This window comes from Mesocricetus auratus, unplaced genomic scaffold (genome assembly GCF_017639785.1).
Source record: "Mesocricetus auratus isolate SY011 unplaced genomic scaffold, BCM_Maur_2.0 Super-Scaffold_100011, whole genome shotgun sequence".
In the NCBI taxonomy this organism is placed as follows: domain Eukaryota; kingdom Metazoa; phylum Chordata; class Mammalia; order Rodentia; family Cricetidae; genus Mesocricetus; species Mesocricetus auratus.
In genome coordinates this window covers 76,697,243-76,709,423 of record NW_024429195.1, presented here as the reverse complement: position 1 = coordinate 76,709,423, position 12,181 = coordinate 76,697,243, and the positions used below count along the sequence as shown (strand labels likewise).

General features: G+C 40.3%; 1 protein-coding gene across 3 annotated transcripts in view; it reads right to left on the bottom strand.

Annotated features, from left to right (window-relative positions):
• Apaf1 (apoptotic peptidase activating factor 1) overlaps positions 1 to 12,181 on the bottom strand; it is a 78,373-nt gene that overhangs the window by 39,338 nt on the left and 26,854 nt on the right. For all 3 annotated transcript variants that reach the window (XM_040755070.1, XM_040755068.1, XM_040755069.1), the window contains 3 exons: positions 7,222 to 7,348; positions 6,104 to 6,229; positions 2,239 to 2,370 (listed from right to left, as the gene is read on the bottom strand). In XM_040755070.1, coding sequence (XP_040611004.1) covers positions 2,239 to 2,370; positions 6,104 to 6,229; positions 7,222 to 7,348 — 385 coding nt within the window. The remainder of the gene's footprint in view (positions 1 to 2,238; positions 2,371 to 6,103; positions 6,230 to 7,221; positions 7,349 to 12,181) is intronic.

Here is a 12,181-nt window from a genome sequence, read left to right as displayed (position 1 = left end):
TGGAGACTGGGAACGGTGGTTCCAGGGAGAGTGAGGGGAGACTGCGTCTGTATATGTGAATCAAATGTCAAAGCATAGATTCTGAAATCTATACTAAATGGGTGCTAGAGAGCATTTGCTGCTCTCCCAGAAGACCCAAGTTCAGTTCCTAGCATCCACATTGGTAGCTCACAACAGCATGTAACTCCAGCCTCAGAGAATTCAGGGCACTCTTCTCTGGCTTCCATGGGCGCCCGCACAAAAGAGAAAAAGTAATCTAAGCTAAATGGGGGAAAGTAAATAACCATACTAAATTCTTCCTTTTCATTTGAGCTTTTTGGTGGTAGAATGATGTTCAATTCATAGTAATACAAAGGTGTCAAATACAAAGATAAACTTTGATTAATAACAGGGCAACCTTAGAATCAACATCTCAATCCACTATGGGACTGAACACGAAATTAACTGAACAACTGTTGCTTTTTTTTTAACAGTGTGGTTTAGAATCATCATATTTAATTAGCTACAAAATCCATAAGTACTGTGTAAAATATAGTCATACTTTTAAATGCTAGGTTACAAAAATGGTCTAAGCAAAGTGTACTTATTTCTAAGACTTCTCAAACCCTGAGATTACTAACTAGACTAAAAGCTATTAATGGCCTTAAACACATCAAAACCTTCAATGATACCAGAATATAGGAACTACAGGGATTGGAAGGTCAAGTCAATTAACACTTGAGTAAACCAGTCAAGAAATCAGAGTGATACAGTAATTCTATTCATCTAGTAAACCAACAGCATTAAAAGGAAAAGCAAGAAAACAGAATTTTGAACAGAATAAAATGGACAACCAAAAATTGTCAAGTTTATTTGGATTCTGATTCTAATAAACCTACAGCAGAAAGCATGGGTTTGAGACCACATATGAGAAAATTAACACAGAATAGGTATGTAACAAAACCATAGCGCTCTGTTAGGTGTGGACATGGCATAGCACTTAATCTAACAGTAAAACTGAAATATTCTGGGTGAAATGACATATATAGGATTTGTTGTAAATTGCTCTAAATAAAAAGTCAAGTGTAGGATATAGATAAGCCTGTATAAAATAAGACAGGAAATTTTTTTTATTTTTTGTGGTGCTAAAGATGGAAGCTGGGGCCCTGCAAACGTCATGGGGTACACTCTATCATGAAGGTTCACCTTATCCTTCTGAAAGGTTGTAAAATAGTAGCTGTTTGAGACACAGTTCTACCCTGCAGCCCGGGCTATGGAACCCAGGCTCCTCCTGCCTCACCATCCCAAGTGCTGAGATTACAGGGCTGTGTCACTACACTCAAGAGCCTGAGGTTTTCTAAAATGTTTTACCCTCACCTCCTTAAACTCTCTTGTCCCATTGTAAAAATGATATGACACACTGTGGACGAAAGGTTTGAAACAAAATTAATATTTGAAAAAAATCCAAAAGAAGACAGCATCTTTCTAGAACCCCAGAATATTTAATCTACCTATATTCATATGCTTAAAGAGAATACAAGTTACAGTCCTCTATAACCCAAGGACTTCTCCCTGCCAGCACTGCAGCTACACAACAATGAACCTGAACCAAGTGGGGTGAAGTACGACTTCCCTAAAGTTACATCTACAGGATCTAGGACAAGCTTCTCTTCCTCTGTGATTAGGAACTTTGAGACAAAGGGAAGCAAACCTGCAGCTGAGGTATTTTCTGTCATATAAAAACAGTATGACTGGTCCACCAAAGAGGGCAGAGAGCAGAGACCGGGAGGGAGGACCTGAGAACACAGTGACAAATCTGGAAAGCCAACACTGCAATCCATGCTCATGGCACTTTTCAGTTACCTTACGAAACTCAGAATACGGACATTTCTACATTGCAACAATAAACCTGGAAGGAGCTGGGATGCAGCCCAGTGAGAGTACCTGCTTAGCGCATTAGGAGGATCTGGGCCAATCTCTTGCAGTAGAATTAAAAACTAATAAATGAAATAAACATCTGTGTGCAGTGGTAGTGCATGCCTATAATCCCAGCATTTGGGAGGAAGAGGCAGGCGGATTTCTGTGAGTTTGAGGCCAGCCTGGTCTACAAAGTGAGTTCCAGGACAGCCAGAGCTCTTTTCTCAAAAAAAGAGAAAAGAAAAAAGAAAACCACTTGAAAATAGAGTACACATGAGAAAATCAAAGGAGATGGTCTGGCATATTGAGTTTATCTGCATCACTCTCAATGCCCACACTTACTTTGAGGAAGAAGTCGTTTGAACCAGTGGCCAGGAGAAGGTGATTACTTTTATTGGTGAAATGGCAGCAATTGACTTGCTCTGAGTGCTCATCATAGGTGTGTATAAGCTTTCCAGTCGCAGAATCCCAAATCTGAAGAGAACAAATGAGGTGATATAGTATTTATGATTTATCAAAACTTGAGGATTCAGAAAGTAAAGCCAGTCACAAGCTATAGAGGTCAAGCAGTGGTGGTGCACACCTTTAATCCCAGGACTCAGGAGACAGGGCAGATGGATCTCTCTAAATTCAAGGCCACCCTAGCCTACAAAAGAGTGAAGTGTAACAGAGCTCAGGCCTTTGATCCCAGCACTAGGGAGGTGGAGACAGGAGGATATGGCTGAGTGGAAAAAGGAATACAAGGAAGAGGAAACAGGATTTGAGAGTTTTTTTGCCCCTGAGAATTCATGGAAACAGGCTTGCCACGTCAGCTTGGTAGAGTTTAGATCTACTGGCTTGGCTGCTTTGTTTCTCTGATCTTCAGCTTGAAGCTTGAACCCCAATATCAGTCTCTGGGTCTTTTATTTATTGTGTTACAAAGAAAACAAAATGTATAAACACCTATTATTTTCAAGGGGAACACAGCAAGAATGAGCAAATGTATGTCACTCTGCAGATGCTCCATCTCCTGTGAGGACAGACATCCCCACTGAGCATGACACTAATGTGAATCTACTTCCTATTCTCTAAATACGGCAAAATTCTGCCTTACTTTAAAAAGTTAAGTACAAAGAGAGGCATAGTGCACAACTAATCCCAGCACTCGGGAGTCAGAGACAGGCAAATACCTGTGAATTGCATGCTAACCTGCTCTACACAGTGAGTCCAGGACAGCCAGGGCTACATTGTAAGACCCTATCAAAAAACAACAAATGTTAACCACAAGATTTCCCATGTTTATATAAACGATAACAGCACAGAAGTGGTGAGTATTTCCTTCTTTGTGTTTTCAGTCCTGAGAAACTGAAACTTGGTGTATTCTCTTTCACTCTATATCAATCTGACTGTAGAACTTGGAACTGCCCAGCATGGCTAATCTCAAATCCCACAAAGTAGAAGTTACAGATTAATAACTGTTGACTGGAACACCACTGAGCCTACCAAGGAAAGAGGGAAAGGGCAGGGGATCAGGAAGAATGGAAAGTGGGGGTTAGAATAAAAACAGAATATGGAGAAAGGAAGGCAGATTATGTACAAACATGAAAATTTCATGATGAAAATCAGTATTGTACAGTTAATGTATGCTAATAAAAAATAAGGTTTTAAGAGGCAGGCGGATCTCTGTGAGTTTGAGGCCAGCCTGGTCTACAGAGTGAGTTCCAGGACAGCCTCCAAAACAATACAGAGAAACCCTGTCTTGGAAAACCAAAAAAAAAAAAGTTTTATCAACATCTCGATTTTTGTCTAGACATCTCATTGTCCTCGTCATGGGATGAAAAACCTCCAAGCAGTCTTTCCTGCCCACTGCAATTACCCAGATTCACAACTCTACAAGTCTGACAAAACTTAAATGAAGTGGGACATGGTAGCATATGACTAATACCAGCACTTGGGATGCTACCACAGGAAGGTTTTTACATGAGCTCATCGCCAGCCTGGGTTACAAACTCAGACCCTGTCTCAACACTTGAAAATATAAAACACACACACACACACATCCTGAAGTAAAGTCTCCCCTCTACATATTAGTGACAAAACATCTCCTTGGTTTTCAGATGCTCTTAAATTACTTATTAGCATAAATGCCCCAGACAAAAACTAAATTTTAGAGGAAAGACCAAAGAAAATAACTAATAAAAGTACTTTTTCTTCCTTGATTATTTTATTATACCAGCAACCTGTTAGTGTATTCATGTCTAGCTTTGCAGTGATTATATAATCAGCCTATAAGGTTAAAAACAGAATCAGGCTAAATTTCGCAAATGATATAGATCTCAGGCAATCATTTTTAAGATAATACTTCTAATCAAAGATGCCAACAGGTATTTAATCCATAAATATATCTATTGATAATAGGCAAATTCACTAACTTACATGATTTTTCCTCACCATTGGCTAAATACTTGAAATACTTGAAGCTGACCAACCTAAGTACTTTCACTTGGGTACTTACAACTAAGGATATGGGACTCCTGCCAGGGAACCAGGTAGGCTGACTACAGACCTTCAATGCCCAGATCCAACCCATTCATTCTCCTCCCCAGCTCTGCAGAAGACCACCTGCTGTGGTCTCTTTCCTCTCTGACCCCATCCCCAACAGATAACAAAGATCTCCTCCTCCAACCTTCCTTCATCCAACTCAATCAATCATCCCTGCCTCCAACACCAGAAAGAATTCCCTGGGAACACACCAGCTGAGGAGGCCAGGGAAAGAGGTCCACAGAAAATTTCCTCCCATATGACACACAACATTCACATCCATGTTCTAGTCTTTGGTACAGGAAAATACCCTACAGGATACCAAAACAGAAACATAAACACCAGCCCGGCCACAAAACCTATGACCTAAAATCTGTCCAGTCTGCAAAATATGCTAGGGCAATGGTGGCACAGAGTTTATAGGAGTAACCAACCAATGTCTGGTTTGACTTAGACCCACTTAGAGGTGGAACCCATACCTGACACGACCTGGATGACCACGAACCAGAGGCTAGATAGCCCAGAGACTCAGGGTAAAACCAAATACTATTGGTATAAAAACAAAACGTGATAGTAAAATGACTCCTACTGATATTCTACTATACTTAATGATCAGTGCCTTATTCAGTCATCAGAGAAGCTTACAGAGACCCACAACAGACATTACGCAGAGAGAGCTCTAAATGGGATGTCTCCATCAAATCCACCCCTCAGAGGTCAGTGAAGCCCTCAGGAGAAGAGGTGGAAAGGGTGCGGGAGCAGAGGGGAAAGAGGACACCGGAGAACAAGGCCTTCCAAATCGATTAAGCCAGGCACATAAGAACTCACAGAGACAGAAGCACAAGCACAGGGTCTACACAGGTCTGTGCCAGCCCTGTGTGTATATACTAGAGCTTTCTGTTTAGTATTTCTAAATACTGAGTGTGTGAACAAGAACTGGACTGTTTCTTGTGCCTTCTCTTGGGGCTCCTTTCTTTCTGTTGGTTTGCCTTGTCTAACTCTGATGTGACAGATTTTGTTGTACCTTATTATATTTTATTTGCTGTGTTTTGTTGCTATCTTAGAAACCTGTTCTTTTCTAACGAGCTATAGAAAGGGCGTGGATCCAGATGAAAGAGGAGGTGGGAAAGAAGTAGGTGGAGTAGAGGGAGGGGAAACTGTAACCAGGATATATTGCGTGAGAATATTTTTATATAAATCTATTTTTAATAAAAGGAAAATATTCTTTAAATAATAAAAATAGAATAAAAAGGAAGAAAGATTTGGGGTTAATAGTTAAGAGTACACAGTGCTACTCCAAAAGATACAAGTTCAGTTCCCAGCACCCACTTTAAGAGGCTGATAAGCATCTATTAACTCCACCTCCATGGGACCAAACACCTTTTCTGGACTCTTCAGGCATTGCATTTACATTTGTACAGATACACATGTACACATGACTAAACAAAAATAAGTCAGAAAAAGAAGATGGACTGTTGCAATTTCAACTCAAGATGAAAATGTTTTTCTACCTCAATTTATTTTTATGTATTGGGTATTTTGCCTGAATGCATGTATGTGCAGCATAGGTACATGCAGTGTCCGTAGCGGTTGGAGGTGTGTGTCAGGTCCCCTGGAACTGGAGTTACGGGCTTATGAGCTGCCACGTGGGTGCTCTTTAGCCTGAGCCACTGCCCCAGCACCATACCTTAACTTTTTTATCCACTGAGCAAGTTGCTATGTAACTGTCATCTGAAGAGAATGCACAGCACAGCACTTCATCTTCGTGAGCTTTGACCTCAAGAAGCTTCTCTCCTGTCTCAGCTTTGAACACCTGCATAACAACAGTAAGGTTTTTTCTTTTTACTGTAAACCACTTATCTATAGAGCACCATTCGTAATCACCGTTATTTTCAAAGCAGAAATGAAACTTAACAAAATGACTCAAAAATCAGAATTCGTCAGAATTCCGAAGCATAAGCATAAACAGAAAAGTATCCATTGTTAAGTGTTGCTAAATATCACTAAAAAGAAGTGGTGAAATATAGCTTCGGTTCTTGGGATTATACTGACAAATCCTAAACAATCAAGCATGCTTTCTTTAGGGGCTCAAAAAAAAAAAAAAAGCTGCAGATCTCGTTTAGTAGTAGAGTGATTGATTGCCCAACAGGCACAAGACCCTGAGTTCAATCCCCAGCACTATCAGAGAAACTTTTTTAAGTCCAAAATTAATATAACTAGTAATCAAGTACTACAGAAAACTCATTTCTATATACTCATACCGTTATGATCTTGGAAAGATTCAAATTATTCTAAATATAAAAGCTGTACTAACTTGATTCTGTTTTCATAAATATGCAGTTGGAGAACAAATGCTGGGCGGGGAAGCCCTCATCATATTTTCCAAAAACAAAATAAGAAATAAAAGCACCTTTAGAAATAATCTAATATAATTCCCATTTACAGTTAGATGTCTATGTCTTAACCTTTGATGATTTGTTTAACCAGTGTTTCTCCAGTAGAGTTCTATTTGCTAATGGCATCTGCCTATCTGTTAAGAAATGTTGTTTTCTCATTACTCATAACTGGCAAATGGATGGACAGTAACTACCAAGGTAAAGAGTTCCTCAACATCCCTGGCTAGCCTGAAACTACTAAAGACATCTACATCTTTATGCTTTGAAGCATAAAGATATAGATGTTCAGAGTTTTATATTTCTTTACTTCTGAATTGCCATTTTCCTAAATTTTAGTATTTAAACATATCCTAATCTGTACAAGTAGGCCACATGCCTCTTCCAGTTTTTTCCAAGAGGTGCACCTTACCTGTAAGGTTTTATCAGCTCCACAAGAAGCTATTCTCTGGCCATCCTGAGAAAAGCATGCGTGGTAAACAGCATCTGTGTGGGGGCGGACAACTAAGCGGGAAAGATTCTTGATAGTTTTCTTGTTTCTGAATACAAGTGAAAAACGAAGCGAAATTCAATGACTAAGGATAAAAGCAATGTTCCCTTTCAATAATAAGTGTCTCTTAACATGGTTGTATTTCTCCCAACTACAAAATTCTTGAATTATTTCCATGCAAATGACAGTACAGAACACCTAAAGAAAAAGGTAATCTAACTAACAAACGTGACATTTCTTTTCTTTTTTTTTTTTTTTTTCTTTTTGGTTTTTGAGACAGGGTTTCTCTGTGTAGCTTTGGAGGCTGTCCTGGCACTTGCTCTGTAGACCAGGCTGGCCTCAAACTCACAGAGATCCGCCTGTCTCTGCCTCCCGAGTGCTGGGGTTAAAGGAGTGTGCCACCAACGCCTGGCCAAAAGTGGCATTTCTAAGAGAAACACTATCTTAAATCACACCACCTGGCATATGTTACAAATGTCACTGACTTAAGAGAAATCTCACAATCAAACACATGCCACTTTATATTCTCCCTTTAAAAAAAGGACTTTACTTGCCTGTGTTTTGCTTGCATGTACATCTGAGCACCATGTACATGCAGTGAACACTAAGGTCAGAAAACGGCATCCTATCCCCAGGAACCAAAGTTACACATGGTTGTCAGCCACCGTGTGGGTGCAAGGAACTAAACCAAGCCCTCTGCAGCAAGTGCCCTTAGTCACGGACCCATCTCTCCAGCCCCTCTATTTTCTTCTGATACATTAATGTAATATATGTAAGCATATCTTTTTTAAAAAACACTTTTAAAATTAAAGAAAGCACTGCAGAATGAAATTCACACTACATATGACACTCCACCCACCATTGTGATGATATACTTTTAAAATGTTTTCCTCTAACCCCACTCTCAATGGGGGTGGGAGGTGGGGACAGATAAAGCAATGTCATCTTCTTTCTATCTTAAGTCTACAGAATGCCAACTATGTCACTAGTAGGGATATTACTGCCCACAAGCTCAGGAATAAAGAGTATATGTACACTTAAAATAGGATCAAGTATTAGAGAAAAGCCAGACTACAAGTTTGTGTAGAAAACAATTATACTTCACCAGAAGTGGTAAGTATATTATGAGAATTCATATAAACTACTTGGAAAATTAGGAGGACTAGATTAAGAATATAATCTTTCCAGTTGAATGCAATGGCACACACTTGTAATTTCAGATACTTGGAAGCCTAAAGTAGAAGGACCCAGTGTTAAGCCTATGCTGAACATCTAGACTCTGTCTTCAAAACAAAACAAAACAAAACAAAACAAAACCCTGCCTTTCCTTTGGTAATCTACAGGTCCTCAAAAATAAGACAGTGACCTTCACAGTGACAGACACAGAGTACAAAGATAACATGAACAAACTACTTCTCTGAAAACTTAACTCAAGTTTAAGCTTATGCCAATGCAAACCCTGTACAAGTGAAAAAGAAAAGGTTTCTAGTACTGATATGAAGTGTTCTTTGAAAATGGCCTGGTCCGATCTAGGTAAAGAAAAACACAGCTACAACTGACTATGATAGTGTGTCACAGCCTGGAATGTACCTAGTGTATGGGGGAAAGCAGAAAAGCACAGTAAAAGCTAAATGTCTCAACAACTCCTAAGGGAGAAAGTACTGAATCTCTGTCCATTTGATCAGATCAAGTGTTAAGAATCCATTTAAGAGTTGGAGATATGGTTTGGTTGCTAAAGTGCTTAACACCACGGTCAGGACCCCAGAACGTACACATTGCTAAGTGTGTGTGGCAGCCTGCCTGTATTCCTGCACTCAGGAGGCAAGGTGGAGGCAGGAGTTTCCTTAGAGGACACTGGCTAGCCAGATTGACCCTGGTGGCCAGCTCTGACTTCAACAGAGAGACCTGTCTCAATGAATAAGATGGAGAGATGAAGGGAGACCTCAGATGTCAACCTTAGGCCTCCATATACACATCCAAATGTGTATACACATTTTTTTAAAAAGATTTCATCTAGTCACTAATGAAATCTATTAAACATTCCTGAGTTCCTATTGAATACAATGGTAAGGAGCAGGCAGGTGTTAAATGCTCCTCCTAACATCTACTCAGCATTCTCTATAAGCTGGATATGGCTTTAGGCTCTGTATGCATGCAGGAATGTATACACATCCCTTTAGTCCTCACTATGCTATGACCATGCTATGAATTAGTATGATTAGGCAAAAGAAGTTGAATGAATATTCAGTAATAAATGCTGAAAGCTGCAATTTAAGCCCAGGCCATCAAAGAATTCTATCCTAATCTCCAAACTATTCTCACCACCGAATAGAAGGACTAATATAGAAGAAAAGCATGTAGTAAGATAATCACAACAAAGGCTGACAAGGGAGAAGAGAAAAAGCAAGGAGGATTCTAGAACATTAACAGATCTAATGGAGTTCCAGCAAGTTAGAACAGCTCTACCATGAGTGGAAGCCACGCTTCAATTTCGCCTTAATGGAAGTAAAATTCCACTTTTGAAGAAAATGTTAAAATATGGTTGAGTCTGAGAAAGGAGGAATAGGGAGTATGCATTTCCATTTTACATCTCTCAGTTTTTTAACTAAAAAAATCTAATTATGTGTGAGTCTCTATGTGGGTATGTGACTGAGAGTGTGGTGCCCATGAAGGCCAAAAACATCAAATCCCTCTGATGCTAGGATCATGGGCAGTGGTGAGCCCCACTGGGAACTGCACTTGAGTCCTCTGCAAGAGCAGTAAGCACTCTTAACCTCTGATCTATCACTACAGCTCTTCAATTTGCTGTTGTTTTCATCAAGAAACATGCTATGAGTCAGTAGTATGGCTCACCAGGTACTGACCCTTACTCCAAGTCTGAAGACCCCTGAGCTCAGTCCCTGGGACCCCTCCTGGTGAAGAGGGAACCAACCTCTGCAAGCTGTCCTCTGACCACCACAGGTGTAATGTGGCACATTCACCCACCTAAAAACATACGTACAAAGCACATGCTCAAAGCAGATAAATAACTGTGATTTTAAAAACAGCCCTCTCTCCTACCCAGTGAACAGCCTTTTCTAAGACATGGAAGAGCTGGCGCTGGAGAGATGCCTCAGTGAATAAGAACACTTACTGCTCTTGCAGAGGACGCAGGTTTGGGTCTCAGTAGCCACATCAGATGGCTTACAATCACCTGTAAGTGGGGGGGGGGGGGCTGGTGAGGTGGCTCAGAGGTTAAGTGCTCTGGCTCCTCTTTCATAGGTTTTGAATTCAATTCCCAGTAACCACATGGTGGCTCACAGCCATCTGTAATGAGATCTGGTGTCATGCAGGCATACGTGCAGGAGGAACACTGTATACATAATAAATATATAAATGTTAATAAGAATGCAAAAGTACAATCCCCTGTAAGTTCAGTGTTCTCTGGCCTCTCCAGACACTTACATATATATGGTGCACATAAACTTCTCTTTTTTTAAAGATTTATTTATTTATTTTATGTATATGAGTGCTCTATCTGCATGTTCACCTGCATGCCAGATCAGGATGCCACTATAGACAGTTGTAAGCCACCATATGGTTGCTGGGAATTGAACATAAGACCTCTGAAGAGCAGCTGGTGCTCTTAACCACTGAGGCATTCCTCCAGCCCCAGTGCATATAAACTTAATCAGACACACACTATACATAAACAAAAATAAATAACCCTTTTTTTCTTCTTTTCCAGACAAGGTTTCTCTGTGTAGCAGTCCTGGCTGTCTTGGAACTCACTTTGTAGACCAGGTTGGCATCAAACTCATGCGCCACCACACCCAGCTAAAAAACACATCTTAAAAAAAAAAGAAGAAGAAGATAAAGAATCAGGCTGAGAAAAAATGCCTCACCTAGATGACAGGATCCAAAGTCTATCTAAATGCTGGGTGGCAGCTCACCTATAATCCCAGCCTCAGAAGGCAGAGACAAACAGAAGATTTCCAGAGCAAGCTGCGGGCAGGATCAGCCATATCACAGAGCCCTTGCTTTGACTGAGATACGCTGCCTCAAAGAGCAACCATGGAGCATTCCTGACTTAAACCCAGGTCTTCCACATCCACATGCTCACACACACATACACACTACAGACACATACTTACAAGCATGCACACATTCATGGATGCACACCATACACATATAAATATGAAAAGAAAAAGACTGGAAATGCTTTTTTAAAAAGCTATGGAAGAATTCAGTTAAGTTCATTAAATACAGTCTCTATGGCAAAGAAAAGTAAAGGTGACTTTACAGGTTCTATCTCATTGAAATCTTCATAAAAGTAGCATTTACCTCAAAGGGTCATTATCTCCATTTCACACATAAGAAAGTAAAGTATGGCCGGGTGGTGGTGGCTCACACCTTTAATCCTAGCACACAGGAGGCAGAGGCAGGCGGATCTCTGTGAGTTCAAGGCCAGCCTGGTCTACCAAGAGAGTTCTAGGACAGGATCCAAAACAATACAGAGAAACCCTGACTTGAAAAAAAAAAAAAAAAAGAAAGGAAAGAAAGAAAGAAAGAGCCGGGCGTTGGTGGCGCACGCCTTTAATCCCAGCACTTGGGAGGCAGAGGTAGGTGGATCTCTGTGAGTTCGAGGCCTGCCTGGTCTACAAGAGCTAGTTCCAGGACAGCCTCCAAAGCCACAGAGAAACCCTGTCTCGAAAAACCAAAAAAAAAAAAAAAAAAAGAAAGAAAGAAAGAAAGTAAAGGATGGTATGTTCAGAAATCATAAAACGTCAATGTTTCAGTACGGAGACTCAAACCTAGGTCTGTGGCTCCAAGTCTATGGACATCACTACCATATCACTACCATATCAGATTATAGTAGCATTTGATATTAATATTCAGGATG